At 46.9% G+C, this 26117-nt stretch overlaps 1 protein-coding gene across 1 annotated transcript in view; it reads left to right on the top strand.

Annotated features, from left to right (window-relative positions):
* The window catches only part of IARS1 (isoleucyl-tRNA synthetase 1), a 703557-nt gene that overhangs the window by 115525 nt on the left and 561915 nt on the right, over nt 1–26117 (top strand). Inside the window, exons 9-10 of the mRNA XM_069206674.1 lie at nt 791–851; nt 14516–14611. Coding sequence (XP_069062775.1) covers nt 791–851; nt 14516–14611 — 157 coding nt within the window. The remainder of the gene's footprint in view (nt 1–790; nt 852–14515; nt 14612–26117) is intronic.

Genomic DNA, 26117 nt, shown 5'->3' with positions numbered 1-26117 from the left:
TTGATGAACTTTTGCACTGTCTGTTGTCTTCATGGGAGATAATACTGCACTACGACATTGTTTTTATCAAATGTTATGCTGCGAACTGTGGTTTTTAATTGTTGTATTTATTGCTGCATTTTATCATATTTATTGTATACTTTATATTTGACTATTGTATAGTTTTATATGTGCTCCTTTGTGAGAAACATGTATGTATGTTTGTGTGTGACGAAGAACTAAACTGCTTTGCCTTGTAGTGTACCTCACAACCAGCAAAACTAAATGTGTTCTGATGTAGTCTGACTGAAAACTTGGAAGAGGGCTAGATAGAGGACAACACCCAGGCACTTGAACACCCAGGCACTTGAACATTCACCATTTTATCCTGAATGTGGTCTAATACTTTGTGATCCCTGCACGTAGAATTCAATTATTGAGTTTTTTGTTATCCATTTTATGAAAAACACACTTACGTTAGTTAAACCCTTTACTCATGCAAAGACCAAAGAAAAAGCATAAATGTTGGAAATGTAATACACTGTACACAAACAGCTAAAATAAGCATATAATAAGCAGTGTCTTTGCTGAATTGCAAGTAAGAAGTCTTTTAACAGATGCCAATTTTCTGCATTCTTCTTCTTGAGGATATGATATTTTAAATCAATGCAGTACAATGTTTGCAAACCATATATGCAAAAGGTGGTTATGTGTTGCTTCTTGACCACAAATTTTCTCCCATAAGCTTTACATTTTAACAATTTTGTTGAGGCCTTGCTTTTTTTGTTAATTAGGTTATCTTTTCTTCTAGGTTTCCAGGCATTGCTCTCAAAGGAAAAACATACAAGCCACTGTTTGATTATTTCTTGAAGGTACAGTATTTTGTTGTGACAACCTATAATATATAATAAATAATGTTGAAACTTGGTCTTTCCTCGGTTTCTGCAGAATCAACTGTGATTTTAGTCTTTAGGTGCCTTGTGTGTGTTCTAAGTTACAGCTCACCTAACATTTTAGCCTAAATACTAGCATTTCTTTTTGAAGCAGGGCACCAATGGTGGAAGATGATCTGACAATTGAGGCTTTAGATGCATGGGTCTAGGTCTGTTCTTTTAAAGGGCATACCTTGCAGGTGATAACTTTGTTCTGCCTGTGTTTTCTCACCTATAAAGGCTGACATGAGTTCCTTCTTTCCAAACCAACAGCATGGATCTGGAAGAGCTACCTTGGTTAATTTTTGTCCACTTTTTCTACATTTTTTGTCACCTTTTTTGAGCGTTCTGTTGCCAGTGTGCTAGGGATGTCCCATAAGAAACCAGTGTTTTTTTTTTTAACCCTCTGGTGCCTGTTACTAGCAAAGGTCTGCGACAGACCCTCATCTGGTTTATCTATGGTGCCTAGAGTCGGGCCACGACTCTAGGAGCTGTTGCGACTGCCACACCATGAATCTGATTCAGGATTGGTAGACAAAGCTCCTGGTGGCTCTCAGATTCTTTCTTGTAGGTGGCATTTGTCGGGTTAGTCCCACACACACGAAAACATTTTGACATGTGTTTGACATAGCCGCACTGGTCCAAGTCATTGGATGAGGGAAACTGTGTCACAAATAAAGGCCCTGCGCCCATACTCCATCTGCGAAGCCTAAGTCTGTTCCACTCATCCCTGACTTCCCTGGAGCCAGGGCGACCCACACCCAACTCAAAGAATTTTATGAGGCTATGCCCCTTAAATGTGGATTGTCTGACCCCTCTGGGGCCCCATGGGTCTTGGAGGTGCCTGACTGGACTTACACCGGTGAGTGTAAGCTCTGCGCTGGTCAATCCCTCTGGATCTGTTCAAGGATCTGGAAAAGCTCCAGTTGCGAATCCATGATATTGGTTGGGCTCACTGCCTTTCCCAACACTGAGCCCATAGTCATTCCTGACTCCGACACGGAGCCAGACCAGCATTGCTCAATGTCGGCACTGGCGTTGACTGGTCCTCCAACAACTGTCCAAGTCAGAAACAGTCTCCTGTGGGGATTTTGGCTGGGGTGGGTCTGAGGATATTATGGCTACCCAGAAACCCATGAAGATCATTTGGCTCAGTTGGAGGATAACTGGTATGAAGAGTTGGCAGATGCCAGTGGACTAGACACCTCACCAGATACGGGCCTGGTCTTATCCTCCTAGTTTGAGTAAGGGACATCTTTTGCTATGGTGGTGAGAAGGGTGACTGACATCCTAGACCTCAATCTACCCTCCATGGAAGTCACGACCAATGTTTAGATGAAGGTGCTTCAGCCGGTCCACACACAGCCCCTCTGCACCTCCCCAAAGCCCTCACTGATGTCTTGCTTGGGCCCTGGGCATCTGCACATCGCAACTGCCCTGCTCCTAGGGACCGATCTCTCCTCATTAAGCACCCCATCCACAAGAGCCTGTTGGTGCAGGCCTCAACGTCCAAGGTGAATCACAGCATGTTCCCTACCACCATACCTGTCAGGGAATCGAAGAGGCTGGATACCTTCGAAAACAGGCTTTTCTCTTCTGCCAGCCTTGCACTGCGGTCTGTGAACACCTCATGCCTCCTGGGCTGATAGAGCCAAACTGTTGTGAGACTCTGAAACAGGCTATCATTTGTGACAGGTGCACAGCCACGCCTGGCTGAGGTCATCTGGCTTTTCGGGGAATGTACGGGTATCCTTTATGGACATTCAATGCAACTCACCTGTTAAGAGACAAAGCCGGATCAGCGCTTGAGCACTTCAAGGAGAGTAGAGTTAGCACTGGGTGTTGTCTACCTTTTGTTTCTTCCCTGGCTACAGTAGAAGCCACCAGCCGCGGCCTTTCCAGCAGAGCAACAATGACCATCAGGCTTCTCAGCCTTTTCAGGCCTGTGGATGCAGTCCTGCAAGTCCTGTGGAACCAAAGCCAGAGATCTGCTCAACCCCCGCCCCCCAGCCTCCCACAGATGCCTCCATACCACCTTAGTATGCCCTCACAACACCCTCTTACAGACAGGATTAGACACCACTTGCCCTAATGCCTAGTGGTGACTTAAACAAGTGAGTGCTCCAATTGTCCGGCAGGGTTATGCACATCCATTCCTAGAAACCGCACTGTTTCTGCCACAATCCTCAGTTGGGTTGACAGAGGACCATCTCTACTTGTTGTGTGAGGAAGTGATGCTTTTTTGGCCAGAGGGGTCATTGAAATGGTGCCAGAATCGGAAGTAGGTTGTGGTTGCTATTCTCACTGCTTTCTTGTGCCAAAGAAGGATGAATACCTCCTTAGAGCTGCTCCCTCTCAATGCCTTCATGAGGAAGTGAAATTCAAGATGATGATAGTTGCTCAGCTTCTCTCTGCACTAGACCCTGGAGACTGGATGGTTGCGTTAGACCTGCAGCACACCTATTTTCATGTCCGTGTCCTACAAGGCCATCGGCGTTACTTGCGGTTCTGGGTGGGGCATGAGCATTTCCAGTTTGCTGTGCTCCCCTTCGGTCTCACCGGTGCCCCTTTGGTGTTCCTGAAGGTGAAGGCAGTTGTTACTGCACATCTGTGGAGGTTGGAAGTACCAGTCTTTCCCTACCTTGAACACTGACTGGTGGAGGAGGTCTCACCACAGGAAGTTGTTACCTACCTCCAGGCTATGGCAGACCTGCATTTCCTGGTGTTCACTATCCACATGCCAAAGTCCCACCTGACTCCTTCTCAGACGCTCCCTTTCATCTGAGCCACTCTGGACACTGTGCAATAGCGTGCTTATCATCCAGAGTGGTGAGTCCAGTGCATTTGGGCTATGATGTTTGATGTTTCAACCGCAGTCCTGGATTTTGTTGAAACTGAGACTGCTGGCCTCCAACATCCTGCTGGTGAAGCACTTTCACTGGCATATCAGACTCTGCAGTGGGATCTGTAGTCTCGGACCTGGTACAGATTTCAAAAGAGACTGTGAAAGACCTGCCATGGTAGCTAACGGACCATGATTGGGTCACCGGTGAACTCCTCTTACTTCCCCGCCCAGAGCTGACTGTTATGACCGATGCATTGCTTCTGGGCTGAGCGGCCATCTAGGGGGAGGTGGAGATCCGAGGTCGCTGTCCCATGGCGGAGGCTCTGTTCCACAACAACCTTCTGGAACTGAGGGCAGTTCTCTTGACATTGAAAGCTTTCCTGCCCTCGATAAACTGGAAGATGTGCCAGGTGTTCACAGACACTACCTCCATGGTTTACTGCAACAAGCAGGGCGGAATGGAGTCTTGGACCTTGTGATGGGAGGCTCTGCGCCTCTGGATGAAGCTATAAGGTCAGGACATTTTCCTGGTCATGCAGCACGTTGGGGGATCTCTAAGCGCCAGGGTAGACAAACTCAGCCGTCAATGTCTTGTGAACCACGAATAGCATCGGCACCCGGAGGTGGTTCAAGATCTCTTTCAGGACTTACAAGAGCCTTGGCTAGATCTGTTTGCCACTGCAGAGAACGCATAATGTCAGCACTTCCGCGCTTTGGAGTTTTCAAGGCAACTGTCGCTCTCAGAGACACATTCTGACTAGACTGAAATATGGGACTCCTACGCCTTACGGACAACACCTCTCTGTAGGAAGCTGGCTCTGTATATACTATATCAAAATGAGATATAGTGTGTTTTTGACTCTGTTCACTGGGATCCTGACAACCAGGACACCAGTGCCTGTGCTCTTTCCCTCTAAATTTGGTTGCTCAGGACTTAGCACACCCCACAATTGGCAAACTGCTGCCCCCATATAAATCCCTACTGTAGGAAACTGGCTCTGTACATACTATATCAAAATGAGATACAGAGTCCAGGGGTTCCCCAAGAGGCTTGACAGAGGCAATACCTGATAATCCTAATGCTTTGTTTGTGCAGCTAGGCTTATCAGAGGGTAGTGTTAAGCATTTGTTGTACCCACACAAGCAGTAGGTGAAAACGCACACTCAGTGACTTAACTCCAGACCAATAGGTTTTTATATAGAAAAATATATTTTGTTTATTTCTAGAACCACAAGATTCAGTTTGCAGGTAAGTACATTTAATGAAAGGTACTTTGCACAGTATTACTTAGAACTTAAAATGGAATCAACAATGTACACAGTGTTCTTTAAAATGGCAGAAAGATATTTTAAAAGTGGACACTGCACTTTTCAACAGTTTCTGGGGGAGGAAAATACAGTACAGATTTGGAGGTAAGTAATTGACTTACAGACTCAGTCTCTGGGGCATAGGTATCCCACCGTTGGGGGTTCAAGATAACCCCAAACACCCAGCAACACAGGCCCGGTTAGGTGCAGAGGTCAAACAAGAGCCAAAATAAGATGGGCGCCTATGGAGACAGGGGGTACTCCGGTTCCGATCTGCTTGCAGGTAAGTACCCGCGTAGTCGGAGGGCACACCAGGGGGGTTTAGAGGAGCACTGGAGGGGGGGGGTCCCAGTAGACACCAAACAAGCACCCTCAGAGGTACGGGGCTGCAGGGTGCAAACAAGGTGTCTGGTTACCAATGGAACTCAATGGGTGGACCCCGGGGGTCACTTAGGCGCTGCAGGTGAGGCACAGGGGGGGCCTCTCGGGCAAGCCACCGACTGGACAGGGAGGAGGGCCGCCTGCTTGTAACTGCTGCACTGGTGGTCTGTCTCTCTCTCGAGTCTGGGGCTGCGGTGCAGTCCTTCTCCAGGTGTCGGAACCCTTCGTCCTGGGCATTTGCAGTCAAGAGGGGGTGGGGGGGGTCCTCGGGATTCCCGCTGCAGGCGTCATCGTGGAGGGGTAGAGAGGTCAGCCCAAGATGGACACTGGGGGTCCTCTCTGGCTGGTTGGTTCCTCTGGACACGGGCCAGGGGTGGCTGGTGCGGAGTAGTTTTGGACTCCCACTTCTGGAGTGAGGTGGTAGTCCCTTTTAAAGATGGTTGCTTTTTCTTGTTGTTGGACAGGTCAGCTGTCCACAGGAGTGTCTTTGTCCTCGGTGATGCTGGCAGTCCCCTGGGGGCTTTTCAGGGGTCGCTGGTCCTGTAGAACGCATCGCTTTTCCTTTGCATGGTCTTTGAAGCAGGAGATGGGCTGGTAGGGCTGGGGCCGAGTCAGTTGGTGTCACCTTTTCTTCTCTGCAGGGTTTTCAGCTCAGCAGTCCTTCTTTTTTTGAGGTCATCAGGAATCTAAATCTCTTGGTTCAGGAAACCCTTAAATACAAGATTCAGGAGCGTTTTTGGGGTTAGAGGGCAGTAGCCAGTGAACATTGGCCATCCTTGTGCCCACTCCGTTTGAGGTCCTAATCCTCCAAAGCAAAATGGAGGATTTCTCCAGGAAGGGGTCACTTCAGCTCTGGACACCTTAGGGGGTGACTCCGCCTTGTTTTTCCTAATTATCCCTCTGGACTTGCCGCTAAAAGTGGGGGCTTGTCCTGGGGCCGGGCATCTCCACTACCTGGAGTGCCCTGGGGCACTGTAACACGAGGCCTGAGCCTTTTAGGCTCACCACCAGGTGTTACAGTTCGTGTAGGGGGAGGTGTGAAGCACCTCTACCCAGGACAGGCTTTGTTTCTGACGACAGAGTGCACAAAGGCACTCACCCCATGTGGTCAGAAACTCATCTGGGAGTGGCAGGCCGGCACAGACCAATCAGTCTTACACTACCAGGCAGGCTGACATACAGGGGGCATTTGTAAAATGCCCTCTTTGTGCATTTTTCAATATATCCCACACTGGCATCAGGCAGTGGTTTGTGGGCATGGCACTCTGAGGAGAGTGTCATGTCGACTTTGTCTTTTCTCTTCACCAGCACAGACAAGCTGCAAGGCAGTGTGCATGTACTGAGTGAGGGGTCCATTAGGGTGGCATAATGCATGCTGCAGCCCTTAGTGACATTCCCTGGCCACAGGGCCCTTGGTACCAAGAGTCCCTTTTACAGGGACTTAACAGTGTTCCAGGGTTGTGAAAATTGGGTAACAAAGGTACAGTTTTTGGGAAAGAACACTGGGGCAGGGGCCTGGTTAGCGGGGTCCCAGCCCTTTATCAATCAAAGCTGGCATCAACACTAGACAGAAAAGTGAGGGGGTAACCGTGCCAACAATGGAATTTTCCTACACTTTCCTTTCCCCCAAATCTGAAAAAGATGAGAACTGACCGAGCCAGAGTCATCCTGGTGACTCTGAATTGGGCCTGGAGAGTATGGTATCCAGAGCTCCTGGGCATGTGCATCTTTCCTCCAATCAGGCTGCCTCTTCAGGAGGATCTCCTTTAACAACTACAGGGGAGGGTTCTGCACCCAAACCTGTGCACTCTTCAGCTCTGTGTTTGGTGATTGAGCTGTGGCAATTGGAGGTATTTAACCTTGCTTCTGAAGTTTGTGAGTTCATCTTGGCAGCCAGGTTTCCATCAACAAAAACTATATACTACTGTTGTTGAGACTGGGCTGTGACTTGGTGCACTGAGAAACATGCAGACCAACTTTGGGGCCCCCTTGTCAAGGTGCTGTTGTTTTTGTTCTTAGCCAGGCAAGGACTTCCTCTGGGCACAATTAAGGGGTATCTTTTGACCATGTCAACTTTTATGTGGTTGCCGGACCATCCCTTTCTGTTTTAGTCACCTGTTGTAACTTGTTTTCTGAAAGGTCTTCAACACATGTTTCTTCCCAAACCTTTTCCTATGTTCCAGTGGGATCTTAATTTAGTTTTAACCTGTTTCATGTGTTTCCCCCTTTGAACCCATGGATAGCTGCCCTATAATACTTCTGACTTTTCAAGACCCATTTCTTGGTGGCTATCACATTGGCCAGGAGGGTTAGCTAGCTGCAAGCTATTTCTGTTCATCCTCCATACACCAGCTTATTCCCAGAAGAAAGACAGGTTCTCCGAACCCATACCTCTTTTCTACCAAAGATGGTGACTAAATTCCATGAAAACAAAATCACACTATCAACTTTCTTTGCTCCAATTCACGCCTCCAAGAAGGAAGAAAGATTTCACCGCCTGAACCCTAAGAGGTCACTGTCAATCTATATCTCACTCACCAAAGAGCAATGGATGGAGGTCTGTCATGACCAACACTTTGCCTGTTTAGTCCTCAACGATTTGTTTTATTTGAGCCAGTTCACATGCCCACCCTGGGGTAGGTATTGCTTTGGTATGCATTCTAAGGTACGTAATCTGAGGCTGCAAGTCTCCATCATATGAACAAGTTACTTGCCTTCAGTAATGCCTCAGTTGGTAAAAACTGGGTAGCCCTTTCATCATCCCCGTTCTGCAAACTGGACTTTTTTTTTTGGCCTAAAAGGCCCTCACAGTCTGCACACTAGTTGATCAGCCTTGTGACATGGCTTGTTGATTCTGGTGTGTAAATAGTCACAAAATAAACGGACATCACTGCACTCGTGTGGTGCCTATGTAGGCACCATGCAAGCCACATCCGGTGTGTATGCCGCCGACAGACGTGTAGCCTTTTGACACCCACTACCGATGCTCAGGAGTGCTACTCATTATTTTCTGGATCCAGTCTGATGCTTGGGGGATATTCTAAGGTGAGGAATCTATTGCTAGATAGTCTTCACCAGATAAGGCACTAACAACGGTAAGTGACTTGTTCTTCTAGTTTTCATGACCAACAACACTATATTGAGGATGGGCAAGTCCTGAGTTTATACCAGATAGTGTGCATCACTGATGCACCAGCTGCACTGGTCGAGGCAGCATGCTAAGAGCTTGGATGAATGTGAAAGAAAAGACCCTTCCCTTGAGTTATAGACTTCTCTCAGAGGCGTTATATATGAAAGGCTGGTGTGCTGGTCCTGGTTTATTCAAGGGTAACACTCTCTGCCATTGCACTACAACTCTTGCCATAGAATGACCCCATCCCCCCTGCTCTGTGGATGGAGCCTGATGCAGTCTCTAAATACCTGTGCCAAAGTAGCAAACTTCCTCCAGTCCAGCCACAGCTGACCCTGATTACAACCATTGCAGTGGCTTTTGAATGAGCATCTTATGCTCCTGATGGACTGAATCGGATTCTGAGGTCTAAATAGGAAAGAAGAACATCCCTAAAAGCTGACGTAGTATGACTTGCGCCTTACTTGTTGACCTGGAGTTTGCCGCCAGGGGGTATTACAAGTCTACTTTAACACCACTGAATGTAAGCTTACTTTAACCACAGAGCTATTTTGCATTTGTCTTTGGTTTTCGGGGCCAGAAAGAACAAACTGGACAACTGTATTTTACTTCCTTATCTTTGTATTCCAGAGGGTTCTGATCTGTATCAAGTCTGTGGTTCAATTTGGGAAAACTTCAAAGCAGTTTGACAGGGAAGACCATTATGACCCATGTCTTTGCCCCAAGTGTCCTTCCTGTTTACAAATTGTGGCAGACGGCCAGAGGAGGGGGTTGCATAGAACCACGATTTGGGAGCGACTTCGATTGTGTTGCTGATATTGCACTTGTTAATCTCAACAGTCATCTCTAAGACATTTGCAGCATTCGGAGACTTGCTATCACACTGAGTGCTTCTTGATGTCTGGCAAGACACACCAGCTAGACAGTGAATTTTCAATTTCGTCCCCATTTATGTATAGCAGACAAGGTTAGATAGATAAATTCTTGATTATTGTAGGATTTGTAGGAACAGATACCAACTTGGTTTGTATTGGACCCTCTAAGACCATGATCTGCTCGTACTAATGGTGAGATGAGGTAGGTAGTAGGAAAGTAGGATCTTTCTGACATAGTTGTCCCCTTTTTTTGCCTGGTGTCAGTCTGTTTTGACTGTAGTACACTGGGATCCTGCTTACTAGGACCCCAGTGTCCGTGTTCTCTCCCCAAAATTTAGTTGGTAAGCAACTTTTACATCCCATGATTGGAAAACTGGTTCCCCCCGTAAGTCCCTGGTATATGGTACTTGGGTACCCAGAGCACTGGTACACCAGGGGTCCCTCACAGGAGCCCATGCAAACTGTGACTGTAGGTCTGCAATTGCAGCCTTTGGGAAATGGAGCATGCACCTTTCACCCCAGATACCTTGTATCATGGTTTCTGCACGCTGACCCTGTATGTCAACCCTAAGGTAGGCCCTTGAGCCCAAGGGCTGGGTGCATGGTTCTAAGTGTGAGGGCACCTCTGCATGAGCAGAGGTGCCGCTAGAAATATCACACTACATGTTCTGGGCTTTGTAAGTGTGGAGAAGCCATTTTAAGGTAGGCAGGGGACATTGGCCATCACAAGATGCCCAGCTACCTAATGGCTTCACAGAACCAGTTATGTTTGGTATGAAAAATGTTGGAATCATTCAGTTACACTGATTCCAGTGTTTGTTGCATGATACCATGTCTTGTGGTGGCTCCTTAGAGGATCCCCCCTGTATCTGCCTGTGCAGCCTTGCAGGGTCTGCGTGCAAGCCAGTGCTGCCAGCGACCCCAACACCGTTCTGCCCTCTTGCTGCTGAGCTTAACTCAGGCTGGTGAAGGCAAAACAAAGAATTTCATGTAGAAGGGAGGTGTTAACCACCTCTCCTTTAGAAATAGCTGTCTCTGGACTAGGGTAGGGGTGCTACCAGGTCAGTAGTCACCGACTTCTCCTCTGACGCGAAACCACACCAAAGACAGGGAAGTGACCACCCCCTGTCCAGCTCCTCCCCTAATGAGGTGCCCAGAGCTGTGCCAGGTGGCCACTTGGTTCTGCCATTTTGGAAATGAGATGAGCAGAGGCCCCTGGAAGCATCTGACTGGTCAGACCCCCAGATTAGCGTCCCTGAACCCCTTGATAGGTGGGCCACTGTGGAAGTCGTCCAGCCTCATTCCTGGGTTATTTAAGGGCTCCACTGAGGGTGGGGACCCTAGATTTGTCAGCAAGACTATTCTGCAACCTGGACACTGGAACTATTGCTAGATTTCGCTGGGAATCAAGACAAGACTGCAACTGGTAGGAGGGCTTCTTCTGCACCTTTGTCCCTTTGCATTGTAAGGACTCTGCAATGTCCGTGGCTGTGCATCCTCTAGAGTCACAAGGACTGAGCCTGGACTTAAGACAGCAAGAAGGAATCTCCATTGGATTGAAGGAGTCCATCCCCTGGGAACCTCATCATTGACCAGTTTGTGGATCCTGCTGTTCCATGGACTCTTCAAGCCTCTCCAGAAGTCTGACCTGTTTTCTTTGCAACTGAGAAGTCTGTGGTCCCTCGTTGGAGCTGATTGGCCGAAACACCTGTGCCCGCATCTGTTTGCCGTTGCCAAGGCTTGTTGGCTCTTCAGCTAGAAGACCTCCTAGCTCTGAGAAGCCCCAGCCTCCAGCATCACACAACTCCGAGAATGATGTCCTCCCTGCAACCTCTGAGACTTTTGCATCTGTCTTTGTTGTGCTCCTGACGCCTTTCTGCGACTCCCTGTGACTGCTGCCACTGGGTTCTCCTGTGGTCTTCAATGATTCCTCGAGGATCTCCTGCTTGCTGAGGGATGACCATGAATTACCTACAAAGGCTGTGTCACTTGGACCTTGCTGGTCCCCAAATCCTGCAACACTTCGTGCAATGCTTTCTTGCATTTGCCAAGGTTTGTTGGTGGCCCTGCTGACCACTGACCCCTCTGCAATCCGACGACTGGTGTGGGACAGCTTGTGGATGACTCCTGGGATCTGCCTGCATCACCTGGACACCACAGCTGCACGTCCACGGCAACTGTCCCTCAGGGAAGCATCTCCAAAAAGGATGAGCATTGCCCTCCTGTGCACCCCCTGGGCATCTCTGGGGGGTCTGGACTCTGTCCTCTCTTTCCCTAGGTCCTCTTCATCTGGAATCCACTCCTGTATTCCACTGACCTGCTCCAGGGGTCACGGCAGCAGCTGGACAACTGACGTAACCATTGACTTCAAACGGGATGCTCGTACACAACGTCACTCCTATGCACCTGGGCACCCTGTTGCAGATACCCACTTCTCTGGATATCCACCGGTGGGGGCACTCGAACCTCCCTTAACTCAACGGTTTTCCTCTGGGAAGGGTCTTAGAATGCGAAAAATCTAACCCGACTTCCCCAAGTTATCCTATGGACATTGACCAGGGATTACAACTCTGCGTACGGACGCCTGGGGAATACTAGCTACTTACCTTTGGTGTTTTAGTGCTTACCCCAGTCCTAAGGGTCCCTGGGTGATAATATTTGTAAGTAGTGACTTTCAAATCAAATTTTTTTGTACGTTTTCCCCCTCTGGCCCAATAGGGGCACAATTTATTTTATGCCTTTACTCACCTGTTTCTAAGTATATTTTTTGTGTATATAGCTCCGATTAGGAGATATTCCAAAGTTAGCTTAGTGCCTGTTTTTAATAAATAATACCTTAGTTTTCTAACACTGGTGTGTTTTTTTTCTGTGTGTACCCTCACTGACTGAACTATGTGGTATTTGCAATTACTTTACACCCTCCTAGATGAGCCTTATCTGCTCCCCACTGCTACCTTTTGAGAGCTCTGTTTATTGGAACCGCTTTTACTAACGGTTGCCTGGACTCAGTACAGGGTGCCTCACCTATAGGAGTACACCATATACTGAGCCAGCCTCCTCATAGGCAATGTGTCTTTATGCAGTCATGGTGCCTGCAGGTAATGTCACTTCAGCATTTGGTCCTCGGGGAGATTATGGGGGGCACCCGTAAACATTATGTTGTTCAGAAGGGTGGCTCTCTGACCACAATGTTGCATTATGAGGAATTTATATATTAATAATTGAAAAAATCGGAAAAGAATTGGCCTGTTTAGGCTGTGGCGATAAGACCTGTATTTGGATAATGACAGATCACCTCCAAAACTATTCTTTGGTTAGGTTTATTAAAAAGAAAAGTGTTCCTGGAACCCCACATATAAAGGGGAATATTCTAGATTTATGATTTACATGAAGATTCCTACAGTGCAGAAATAGGATTAAAAGTAAGTAACATTTCCTGCTTCCTTTTCTTTGGCATTGGTTAATTAATGAAACATAATTTCTGTGTTGTCTAGAAACACTTATGTATCTCTTTACCTGCATAACGTTCACTTAAAATATATTTTTGTTATCTTCTAATTTTCTTCAGGACAAGCAGGTTATAGTATGACAAATGGTAGCTTTCAGTGTGATCATCTGTGATTTCCTTTAAACGGTGAGACTAAGATAGTTTCCAATTAGTCATAATTAAGATGAAGGATTTTATTAACCTTCCAACACCCTCCCTTAGATCTCTCCTCTCCTTCCCTTGCCTTGGACACCAGTAGTGAACTCTTTGTATAAATTTGTGTTTGAACATACTTTCTAAAATGTTTTTTTTGTAACTACTATTTATTCTAGAAATTAATTTTGACTATTAACAAGCCACAGTTTTTCTTTGGGGCCTATATTTGGTGTAACAGCTGAACAATATTAGAAATGTCTTGTTCCATTTTCATTGATAAATCTATTTTCAGACTGTCTGCCTATCCAGAAGACCTTTTGTGCTTTCTGGTTCACACTCCTGGAGAATGCCTGCTGCAACACTCTGGTTTCAGTACAGGCAAGCCCAGCTCTCTGTGTAATCCTTCCGAGACCAGTTAGGTTGAATGAATGAAGATATAGTAGATTCATAGACCGCATGGTTGCCCAGGATACAGGCATCCTGGAGCTGATGCTGATACTGATCCATAGGGTTTAAGTGAAGAAAATATGTAGCCTTATAGAAGTTTCTGAAATAAATTGTAATTTTGCTAGCCAAGACGTGAGAGGGAAGGCTACTTCTGCCATTGGCAGTAATGACTGAAAATGTGTAGCTCTCAGTACATGACCGTTCTAATCTTAATGCAGAGGAGAAGATGAAAGTTAGTGGATCAGTGAGTGTGAGCAGAATTGTAGAAGGCATAAAGGGCCTGATTTAGAGTTTGTTGGACACGTTTCTGTGTTACAAAAGTGACGACTTTCCTGGCCAGACTATTACAAGTGCATTACATCCTGTGGCACTTGTAATGAGGAAGATGGGATAACTGTCACGATTGTGACAGAGTAACACATCTGCCAAACTCTAAGTAGACCGCTTTAACCATGGTTTTGCTAAATTGCCTCTGGCTATTCCAACTGTCTGTGAACAGAACATGTCACCTTCTCAGTTAATCTCCACCAGTGATTCTGCATAAACTGGATAAACTAGTGTCACCTTAAATTTAAATGCATTTCACTGCGTTATTCAGTTTTGGTGTGAACAGATACTTGCCATGAAGGTGGCCCGCAGCAGGTATGGACCATTTTAAGACAAAGGCACTTTGGCCTGTATACCCCGTTACAAAAGACATTGTAGGATTTAAGAAATAGTGTTGGATTGGGTAAATTTGGTTAATTTTACTTCTCAGGCTCGATTGAACCTCAAAAGCAAGCCCTTGAATTTACTTTTAATTAGTAGGGTGGTTTCTAAATTTCGACTACTGAAACTTTCAATGATGTAGCCATTCATGATCTAGAATTGCCACTTTGACATTTTGTCCTTTTAAGCAAATGTGGCTTTGCACAATTAATTAAACGGGTGGCAGAGTCTGTATTGCTCTTTCTTACAGCAGTCTTTTTATTGCAGTGTAAAGAAAGTGGTGCCTTTACCGTTGTGATTGACAGTTATGTGAAGGAGGAAGAAGGAACTGGAGTTGTACACCAGGCTCCTTACTTTGGTGCTGTAAGTATAATTTTATAAAACATTTATTCTGTTGTTCCCATGCTGTTTTCCAGCAGTTACTAATATGTTTAATGGGGAAAAAGTTAAGAAACTGACGGTCAGAACTGGGAGACCAGTGTGCTGGAAGCCAAGAATGCTCTGAACTGTCTTTTCATGATAAGTGTTTGAAAACCCATTGTATCATGAAGCACTTTATTGCGTGGACACACACACACACACTCCCACTCTGTCTCTCACTCTATCTCTCTCACTCTGTCTCTCTCACTCTGTCTCTCTCCCTCTCTAGCTCACTCTGTCTCTCTCACTCTCTATCTCACTCTCACTCTCACTCTCACTCTTACTCTCTCTCGCTCACTCTGTCTCTCTCACTCTGTCTCTCTCACTCCATCTCTCACTCTCACTTTTGTCTCTCTCTCTCTCACTTTTGTGTCTCTCTCTCTCTCTCTCTCTCTCTCTCTATCTCTCTCTCTCTCACTCTGTCTGTCGCACTCTGTCTGTCGCACTCTGTCTGTCGCACTCTCACTCTCAAACTCCCACTCTATCTCTGTCTCTCTCTCTCACTCTGTCTCTCTCACTCTGTCTCTCTCACTCTGTCTCTCTCACTCTGTCTCTCTCACTCTGTCTCTCTCTCTCCCTCCCTCTGTCTCCCTCCCTCTGTCTCCCTCCCTCTGTCTCCCTCCCTCTGTCTCCCTCCCTCTGTCTCCCTCCCTCTGTCTCCCTCCCTCTGTCTCCCTCCCTCTGTCTCCCTCCCTCTGTCTCCCTCACTCTGTCTCCCTCACTCTGTCTCTCTCACTCTCTCCCTCCCTCACTCTCTCCCTCCCTCACTCTCTCCCTCCCTCACTCTCTCTCCCTCCCTCACTCTCTCTCCCTCCCTCACTCTCTCTCTCTCCCTCTCTCTCACACACTCTCTCTCTCTCTCTCTCTCTCTCTCCCACTCTGTCTCTCTCACTCTCTCACTCTGTCTCTCTCACTCTGTCTCTCTCTCTGTCTCTCTCACTCTGTCTCTCTCACTCTGTCTCTCTCACTCTGTCTCTCTCACTCTGTCTCTCTCACTCTGTCTCTCTCACTCTCACTCTGTCTCACACTCTGTCTCTCTCACTCTCACTCTCTCTCACTCTCTCACTCTCTCACTCTCTCACACTCTCACACTCTCACACTCTCACTCTCACACTCTCACACTCTCACACTCTCTCTCTCTCTCTCACACTCTCTCTCTCTCTCACACTCTCTCTCTCTCTCACTCTCTCTCTCACACTCACTCTCTCACACTCTCACTCTGTCTCTCACTCTGTCTCTCACTCTGTCTCTCACTCTGTCTCTCACTCTGTCTCTCACTCTGTCTCTCTCACTCTGTCTCTCTCACTCTGTCTCTCTCACTCTGTCTCTCTCACTCTGTCTCTCTCACTCTGTCTCACTCTCTCTGTCTCACTCTCTCTGTCTCTGTCTCTCTCTCACTCTCACTCTCTCTGTCTCTCTCGGAGGTAGACATAGGCAAATTTCTGGAATTCTGAGCCCCAATGCCAATTAGATGATGTGATTTTAATATTACAATTAGTTTGTTGGTTCAGCAATTTAGTTGCCTTATTAAGTTCCAAGAAATAGTTTACCAAGAAGTTACACTTTTGCATGTTAGTTTGTGGTAGTGAAATGCACTGTCAGATACATTTCGTTTCATAGTTATATTATTTTATAGACCACAAAAATGTAATGCTGAATTTGCTGAAATGTATGGTGTTGTAGATAAACTCCACATTAACTGAACAAAAAAACTTACCAACGTTTTGGCTTTTGCATTACATCAAAGGTCCTGTTCACAAAAAAGATAAACTTGAGTCTAAATATTCAAGTATAATTGTTTTCTAATTTTTCATTCTTCAAGTCCTGTAGTATGGACCAATCACTGTGGAATAATACTTGACATTCCGTATTTCAGGTCTTTGCTCATCAAGCCTTTTAAATCAAATGATTAAAACCAGACATTGGAAATGGTGGCACCAGAGAAATAGAACCCATTATTAGACAGACCTCCACAGGTTAATATATGAAGGAAGATCCTGATGATATATTTTACTGGAGTCGATTCTCAGTACTTTATGGTTTAACTTGGCTCTGTAGGGTTTGGTAACTACCCAGTCCTCCCACACCTGGCAGCCAATAGCCTGCTAAGCCACTTACATTCAGAGTTCTTTCCCCTTCATATCTGCAAGTGACTCTCTTGAACACTGGAAGAGACATAACAATGGCCAGTCCTGGACACTGATGCTACTAGACCCCCTCAAGTTATCTAAAAGCTGGATTGTTGCGTCTTGTGTTTTTGATGAGCACTTTTGAAACAGTGGCTTAAATGCAGACCTGCACTCCATATATCCTACGAGCTAGAAAAGGAAGGTGGGCGAAGCTGCAAAGCTTAAAATCGGGGGGCATGACCTGCAGCCGATGACCGCAGCCTGATTTGGCAGCTCCCCTCCCCAGCCCACATTGTCTGTCAGCATCGATTCCCCTCATCAAATTGATTGCTGGCTTTCCCACTTCAAGGGCTCCAGCAAAACAGTCTTCTCTTTGGCAGAGCTGCTACTGTGACGATTTGGCACCCAACAGTGGAGGCGTGGCAGGGACTATTTTTCCTCCTGCGTGGATCTGGACCTGCACTTCCCCTCTCTGACGGCCTGCGGTGTGGGCTGCCTTCCTACATGGATGTACTGGGTGGCTCACCCATTATCTGGAGGGTCCTGACCACTCATCTGAGGCCCGGTTACTTGAGGCTACGCTGCTGTGGGTAGGGGCAGGAACTGTGGCACAGACCGGCTTTCCCAGTGAGGTGTAGCAGGTCCTGAGGGATATTTTCCTTTTTGGGCTTTCCATCTGTGCCTGATTGTTCCCTTTTGCGGCCCAGAGACAGTTGTGGTTGGGGCCTGGGGCGTGATTGCTGGCCGAGGTGGTTGCTGCATGGGGTGCCCTAGTGTGTTACTGGGGGCTGGACAGTCGTACACTGTAGGTCTTGGTGGTACCTAGTCAGTTGGGGGGGAATCCCTTCCAGGGCCCTCGCGGTTCAGCAGGACCAATAAGGTGGCACTTGTATCTGTGATGGGCTTGGGATACCCTCGTATTTTTCTTGAAGCGAGGCCACTCCTGTTTATTGTGCTGATGGCGCCTGATGGCTCACACTCTTCCAGCGGACTGCAGCCCTAGGAGGCCTGTCCACTAAGTCCCCACAAAAACAGATGCAACTGCAGTAGGGTGGTGCTATATGGTGGGACTGCATTTAGCGGGCACTTCTGGGCGAGTTGGTGAAAAGGGGGGACCTGGTGGGTGGGATAGCGGCCCCAGAGTCCATACCAATTGCTGGCTTTCTCTTCTCAGCCTTCACTCCTATTGACCGACAGCAGCAGTGCCTTGTGATGCTGCTTTGAGAGCTTCTACACTAGCCTGCACCCACAACTATAAATAGATAGCACCACTGCAGTGGCCTCGAATGCCCTACCTGCATAAACTGATACGCATACTCTATTTCTCCAGATGACTACCAGCCTCCAACGCGTTGACTCCAAACTAGATCACCTGACGGGCTGCCTGGACTTGTGGGAGGCTTGTCCCATTAAAACAGGAGACCAGGGTTACTGATGCAGAAATGCGCCTTGCATCAATGGAACTGGGACAAACTGTGTTGGCTAATGAACTTCAGAAGCTGAGGACTAAACTCCTAAATGTAGCCTCCAAGAGCGAAGACTTGGAGTCCCGCTCTGGATGTAACAGCCTGCGCCTCACCTGGCATCCCAGAAACCCCTAACACTGGGCGAATGGAATTGTTAGTTGAGAAACTTCCTTGTGACTTATTTGGCGTGGTATTCTCCCTTCAATGTTTTGTTGTGGAGCGCACCCATCTCTTTATATGGCCTTGTCCAGTCCCTGGCACGCCTCTGCACCCCATTGTTACCAGGCTCCTTAACTACCCTCATCATGACGCCGAACTTCTCCAGGCTAGATCGAGCTTACTTACCAAGGCTCAAAATTCTCTACCTTCCCGGACTTTACACTTTGCATACAAGAAGCTCGGAGCTCCTACCAAGACAACAAGGCTCTCCTTCGAGGGCACAATGAGCCCTACGCCATATTATATCCCACCAGACTTCACTGTAGGTTGAATGGGATGACGGTCATCTTCACCTCGTCAGCGAAGGCTCTTCGCAACATCAAATCTGCCCTGGGGCTGCAGCACAGGTGCTAGTGCAACACCCATTCCTCCACACCTGACAGTGATAACGGAATGCCCAACATTGTAGGGCCAGATGCTTAAATTACACAAGACCCATTGTTGCCCTTTTGCTCAGACAATCCCTAACTAACAAGGATGAACTTTTGGGCTATATACTGCACCAGTGGACCTGTTCTGTTTGATTCTCATATCGGCCTTGTATTGATCTATATAGACTAAACCTACAAAGATCGCTGCCCAGTAGCTGTTTGCTGACTATGTGCATTTTCGTCTTCTCCAGTTCTGTCTTTAAAATGACACGTGACTCGGATGGCGCACACCTAGCAGTCAGTTCTCCCACTGGCTGCCCTAATGGGTGGGGTTGTTGACTGCAGCAAGCTTCCCCCCCATGCATTTGCTCTTTAACTACTTGTTGTGCTTGTGTTTTATTGTCATGTTATGGGTTTTTCTATTTGGGATTTTACTGATGTCAGGGGTGATCAGTGTGGGCAGGAGTAGGTTGTTTTTCGGTCTTTTGACATATCTACATTCTTCTGTGTTGGCTGCTAACCTACTGTTTTCTCGTACACATGTGGGTGTAGACCTGGAGGGGGGCCGGGACACTCCTTAACACCACTTAGGCCTTGCTGGTCCCCTAGGCTTATTCGCATGTCACATGTCATGCTCTTACCATGGCCTACTCTGCCCCAATGACCGTGGAGGTCAGCCTCATTACATGGAATGTGCGCTGTTTAAATGATCCACGGAAAAAATGCAATGTCCTAGCATACTCAACACATCACAGCATACATAATGGTTTGCTGCAGGAGACCCACCTTTGGCTACAGACACGACTGGATTTTGCCACTGACTGGGCTGCGCATGGGGATCTATGCAAGCTACCCCACAACGGCTAGAAGGATGGTCTTCTTGGTGAGGAGGGGCCTTTTAGCTACAGGAGGTCTCTGACCCACAGGGGAGATATATTAGTCTGCAACTGGTACTGTGTGGGAAGCAGTTCAGTATTGTTAACACCTGTGTTCCTAATGTTGACGATCTGGACTCAGTTTGGACTGTCTGGAAGCACTGCTTAACCTTAACACCTGGCAGTATCCTCTGGGGGGGATATTTTAATCTTGTCCTTGATCGTGTCCTAGACTGCTCCACTCGAACCCATTGAGCTGTGGCTCTTATGCAATCTTATGCACACTAATGATTTTCTGGACTTGTGGAAAGTCCGACACCCTGCACTCCGGAAGGGCACACATATCTGTGTTGCATGATTCCTGGGCTAGATAAGATCATTGGCTAGGCACCCCTGACATTTATGGCTGGGTTGCAAGTGTTGAGCACTTGCTGAGAACCTTGTTCTATCATACCCTTGCACTTCATTCCTTCTAGTACACAGCTTTTTCGTGGACTCTTTACCCCCGCCCCCTGCGCTGCAGGACCCAGTGTTTCGTTCGGATATCCAGTTTGACAGAACTGACTTTTTTGCACACAATGAGGGTTCTGTTGTTTCGGTGGGTTCGGTCTGGGAGGCCTTCAAGGTTTCCATTGGAAGGATGTGCATCTCTAAGCAGTTTTCAATCCAAAAAAATGACCTTGCCGCCAACTAGAAATACATGAGCTCTGCCTTCGCCAATTTAAATGTATCAGCTTGGTATTGTTATGGAGTTAAAGGAGACCCCAGCAGAATATTCTTCCCTTGTGGAAACAGAGCGCAAGCACTTGCAAAAATATTATACTGCACGGGTGTGTGGCGAGGGGACAGGCCCGTTCAGATGCTTGATTGTGTGCTGGACCGGTCCTCCTGTTGTGACTCAACTAGCCCTCATGGATGACACTGTTGTGAGGTTATTTTAGCATTTACACTGGCAAATTATTTTAGCTCTGGGCCTGTAGCCTATGCCCTTTCACTTAGTCACAAGTCGTTTTTATTCTTATTATTATTTTAACAAAGCTTAATTTTAGTGGCAATGTTTTATTATTGTTATCAGTTGCCCTTCTATGCAGGATTGTTATTCATTTCCTTGCAGATTTTCATCCTGTGCTCACCTCAAGGCTGCACACAATAGTTTACTGGTTTTGCCAGTACCAAGAGTAAAATGTCTACCCTACACCGAAAAATATGTTTTGTCAACTCAGGGCAGTTCTTAGAACAACAGCATGTTTTTATTATAAAACACTACACAGCCCCCACCACATCAGAGGGAGCATGCCAGCCAGCTGGCCATCTTATGTTGCATGTTGTAGTCCCAGTTTCTGCCAAACCTCTGCATCTTCTGTTCATTCATGAGGGAAGACTCCCAGCAGACGATCAGACCTCTTCTGTACCTTATTGCACAGGGTTGGGGATTGGGTTTCCTTCAGGGGACTAGACTGACCGATTAGGGCCAGCATTGCTATTGCTCTTATGTGGAATCTTAGTAGTGCAGGTAGGGATTTTAGAATCACTGTTGTGACTATGGGGGGACTATTCCTCTGTTTCACTTTTCTAGCCCCCATTCTAATAGTGTTGTTTCATTATCTTGATAATCGTAATTCATGCCTTTCTACATAAAATTCAGTTGCTTCAATAAAACATATCGAACCAAATCCTGCTTCTGTTTGTCTTTGCATGTATGAGATGTGTATAACTAATAGAAAGGGGTAAGATGTGTTCACCATGACTTCCCCTGAGGAGTCTTAGAGTGTCATGCAATAGCCTACCACAAATCTCCTTTACTCTTGGGTTCTCGTGAGGTGGCGCTAGCTAGCCGAAAGGGTTAGGCCGACAGCTATCACACATTATGGTATCGGACTCTGTCCCCCCATGCTCAGTGGTGCCGCTGCCCAAACTCCAGCAGTCTCGTTTTTACAACAAGAGTCCTACAACAGCATGATGATCTTCGATGCCGAGGACAGCATGCAGTAATTTGCAGGGTACTACATGCAGATATAGTCCTCGTGGCAAACGCACGCCCCAGAGGACTATACTGCTTACCTCATCCGCCTCACTTTGGCTTGGCTGGAGGGGCCCCATCAGGCTTTTCTGTCTGAGCCCGTCACTCTTGATGAGGTTGCTGCAGCCATTGGTGGGCTTCCCACATGTAAATCGCCAGACAGCAATGGGCCTTCCTTACGAGTTTAAGACTTTTTCGTCCCTTCTAGCTACCCTCCACTTGCAAGTATATGATGAGGCCTTGAATGCCTCCTTTTCTGCTCAAGAGCATCCTGATAACGCTCTCGAACTTAGAGTGTTACTAGGTGGAGCCATTTTTTTATAGGCCTCCTGGTTATAACTCTCAGCTGGCAGCTAAGCTATTTGACAGGCTGTCCCCTTAGGTTTTAAAATATGATAATTGTTTTTTACTAATAGGTGATTTTAACCTCCATTTTGAAGATACTGAGGACGTCTGAAGCAAAATATTGGAGAATGAGATGCAGAATTTACAATTGAAGCAAATGATTAAGGGCCTGACTGTTAGGGCAGGGTACTACTTGGATCTGATATTCTCAAATATTGCGATAATTATGATTATTGATATCGACCCTATAGTTTGATCTGATCACTTCCTAATTAATTTCTTGTTTATACTGTGTTGGAAAGTGACCCTTGTTGACATGGTCAACATGGTCACCCCCACTTGACATGGTCACCCCCACTTTTTGCCTGGTAATTGATGCAGTTTTGACTGAAAGTGGGTTCCTGCTAAATAGGTCCCCAGTGCCAGAGCTCTTACCCCAAAACCGTGCAATTTTTCTCCAGTTGCCCATACCTTTGGAACACCTAGAAGGCCCTAATTAATGCTACCCCTGGTACCTAGGGCATGTGTACCAAAGAGGGTCCCCAAGGGCTATAGCATGTATTGTGCTACCCTCAGGAACCCCTCACCTGGCACATGCAGACCGCCATTGCAGCCTACATGTCTTGGTGCAGCTAAAAGGAAAAACAACACCATGGCGTCCCCTAACACTGCATGCAAAATATGTAAGTCACCCCTACAGCAGGCCTTGCAGCCCTAAGGCAGGGTGCATTATATGATAAGTGAGGACATATCTGCAAAAGCAGATATCACCCCACTATTCGTTGTCTATTCTCAGACATAGTGAGTGGAAAAGGGAGCCATTTTAAGTATGTGTGCTGGACACTGGTCAATAAGAGTTCACCAGCTACATGATGGCTTCATTTCAAATAGGAATGTTTGGTATCAAACATCTTAATTTGATAAACCCTCACTGATGCCAGTGATGAATTTATTTATACATTCGCCCAGAGGCCTCTTTAGAGGTGCTCCCCTAAAAACCTACCAGTTATCCTTATGCTGGCTGGCCAGTTATAACTGGCCTGCCACCACCAGGCACGTTTCTGACCTCCAGGGTTGAAATCCTTTGCTCTTGGGCAGACAGAAACAAAGCCTGTTCTAGCAGGGATTGTACCACACCCCTCCCAACAGGATGACCTGTGAATCTGCATTCCAAGGCTGGAGGGTTCAAAGAAGTCCATCACCCTGGATATGTAGATCTGGCTTCCCTCAAAGGAGAGGATGCCGACCACCCTGCCCCCGGGCCCCTTTGGCACCTGGACAGGTGGGAAAATTAGTAGTCAGGGAGGTGTGTCCACCCCACAGGTAAGTTCCACCCATAAGGTGAGCTACTTGATGTGGACACAACATTTAGAAATCTGCCATCTTGGTGTTGCCAGAATTAGGGACTCTGGGACAGAGTTATTCCTACCTCCCATAGGTAGTGGTTGTAAAGAGGGTGTTGTGTACCCAGGGGTAAGTAGTGCATTGACTACTACCAAATGCTCCCTGAGATGCACCTAAATTCAGTATTTAGAGGAGGCTCTGGCACCAGGAAATCAGGTCCTCCTGAACAGAAGGACACTCCAGAGACGCAAAAGTGAGAACTGAAGCCCAGTGTCAGACTTGGCATCAGCCTGCCAGCTAACTTTGTCAATTGTGCTAAAGTCACCTCATCCTCCAGGTGCTGAAATCTCCAGAAGTCCGGGAAGACTGCAAGCCTTCACACCAACACAAGGGAACTCCAGTGGAATAGCCGACCTGCTTCCTGTAACCTTGCCGGCACCCAAGAACCGCTGAAGACTCCCCAGCCCGAGTTGAAGTAGCTCAATGGTGCCAGCATGATCCCCAACCCCTCCAGAGACAAAGTTCCTAGTGGGCTTCCCCACTGTGACTTTCACACAGATGCCTGGAATCTTTGTGTAGGCCCACCTCAACCATGACCGCGTCCAGTGATGGCAACCCGACGGTCCACTGCACCTCTGCACTCGGATGCCCTGGACTGAGCAGAAAAGGACCACTGGTGTCTCTGCGTCACCCAGGCTTGTGAGACGTAAGCACATCTGTTGATTCACCCAGACTGGTCCCCCAGTCCACTTCTACAGCCTGTTTCTGTGTGCCTCCCTGCACCGCAACCGCCACCGGTGATGGAGACTTGATGGCCCAAGGACCCTCTACACCCGGACGACCTTGGACCGAGGAGAAGCCCCCCCTTGGTGGTTCACCCTTAACTGGACCCTCAGTCCTAACTTGCAGCCATTTTGTCAGCTGGATCAATCTCCATTGACTGAAATGTGGCACCCAACATAGTCCTACACCTCTGCACCCGACCGTGCCAGTGCCACCTGGTGTGACCTGCTGGTGTGGTGCTGACCCTTGCCCTGAACTTACCTTACATCCAGGAGATTGATCCTGTAGGTCGCAGTACTATAACTGTTTGCCGTATTTGGTTTTCCTCAATAGGGTAACATTGCAGCTTTCAAGAATTGCACTGTCGGCTTTTCTAAACTGTAGAGATTTTTCCTAGAAAACATAATCACCTAATTGTAGTGATTCTGGTGCCAAAGCATATATAAAGATTTCTTGTCATTTTTTGTAAATTGGTGTGGATCTCCTTATTGAGTTGTATGTCTCATTTATTGACTGTGTGTATTTGCAGATGTCTAACACTCCTCTCTGATAAGCTTGATAAGCCTAAAGCTGCTCAACCACACTACCCCCTAAAACAGCACCTTAGGATTGCTAGAGGAAGCCCCTGTCCACTGGTAAGGGAACCCCGGGACTCTTTTCAGGATATGTCTGATTTGGATATATCATGTAAAGAGCTAACCTCCTACATGCTGCCAGTGGGCAGGCCAAAAGTTCCTGGCCCCACTCCAGCCACGAAGAAAACCTAGAGGAAAGTCAATCTTGGGTCTTTGTTCTGGAATGGTATTCCTCTTGAAACAAACTTAGAGGATTTTAATCTAACCATGTAAAAGACATGTGATTGATGTGCCACATGGAAGCTAGGCAACTCATTTAGGTCATCTTCATCATAAATAGCTCAGGAAAGTGAAAAAAGATTATTTTAAAGGAATGTGGCTAGAGGAAAATAGTGGTTCCTCAAAAGTGTTATTTAAGATTGTAAAGGAATTGACCTACCCTGTAAGTCTAAACCAGACGATCAATTCCTCAGTTGAGGTTTGTAAAGAGAAGGCTACTTTTTTTTTTTTTTATGATAAAAGTGAGAAGATGTATTTGTCTTCAGATGAGATCCCTCTGGAGCACTTTGGCCCCATGAAAAAGCATAGGCCCATTAGGTAATTCTGCAACATTGAATTCAGAAGGGGTTAAGATGGTTATGCTTGCAGTGGATCTGTCTCTCCCTTTGATGCCTCTCCTTACTTAATTTTCTCGCCTTTGCCTTCTTTATGAAGTCCTTTTCTTATCCAAATATTTAATTCTTCCTTAAACTCTGTAGAAATTCCCTGCTAGATGGAAGCAGGCACTGATCTTACTTCTGGCAAAGAAAGCGGGGATGGATGTTTTTGTCCTGTCCAGTTATTGTCCTATCTCTGTTTTACCATATATGTCAAAGGTTTGTGAAATGCTAGTAAATGCTCACCTAACAATATTTTTGGAAAGCAGTAACTTACTTGACTCGACCCAAACAGGTTTTAGAGCCAGAAATAATAGAGTCCACCTTGCTGGCAGTACTAGTCAGTATTAGATTGGAGATTGATCAGGGGAAGGTGGCGGTTTTGATCCTTTGGATCTGTCCGTAGCCTTCGACGCAGCCTTTCACTGCCTACTAACAAAGGGGCTTCACAAGAGGGTGTGTATTTGAAAGCTTTACAGTGGTTTAGATCTTTTTTTAATAAAAGATCTGTCAGTTCAGGTGGCCATTTTCAAGTCTACCCCTCGAACGTTCAAATGTGGGGTGCCACAGAGATCTTCCCTCAGCCCTACTTCGTTCACTATCCCTGTCTCCTCCTTGAGTATCGTCAAATCTTGGGACTTAGAGATCTGCTCCTATGCTGATGAT

The sequence above is a fragment of the Pleurodeles waltl genome, chromosome 9 (assembly GCF_031143425.1).
Source record: "Pleurodeles waltl isolate 20211129_DDA chromosome 9, aPleWal1.hap1.20221129, whole genome shotgun sequence".
In the NCBI taxonomy this organism is placed as follows: Eukaryota; Metazoa; Chordata; class Amphibia; order Caudata; family Salamandridae; genus Pleurodeles; species Pleurodeles waltl.
Note: the sequence above shows the minus strand (reverse complement) of the source record. Positions and strands in the feature narration are given on the sequence as shown.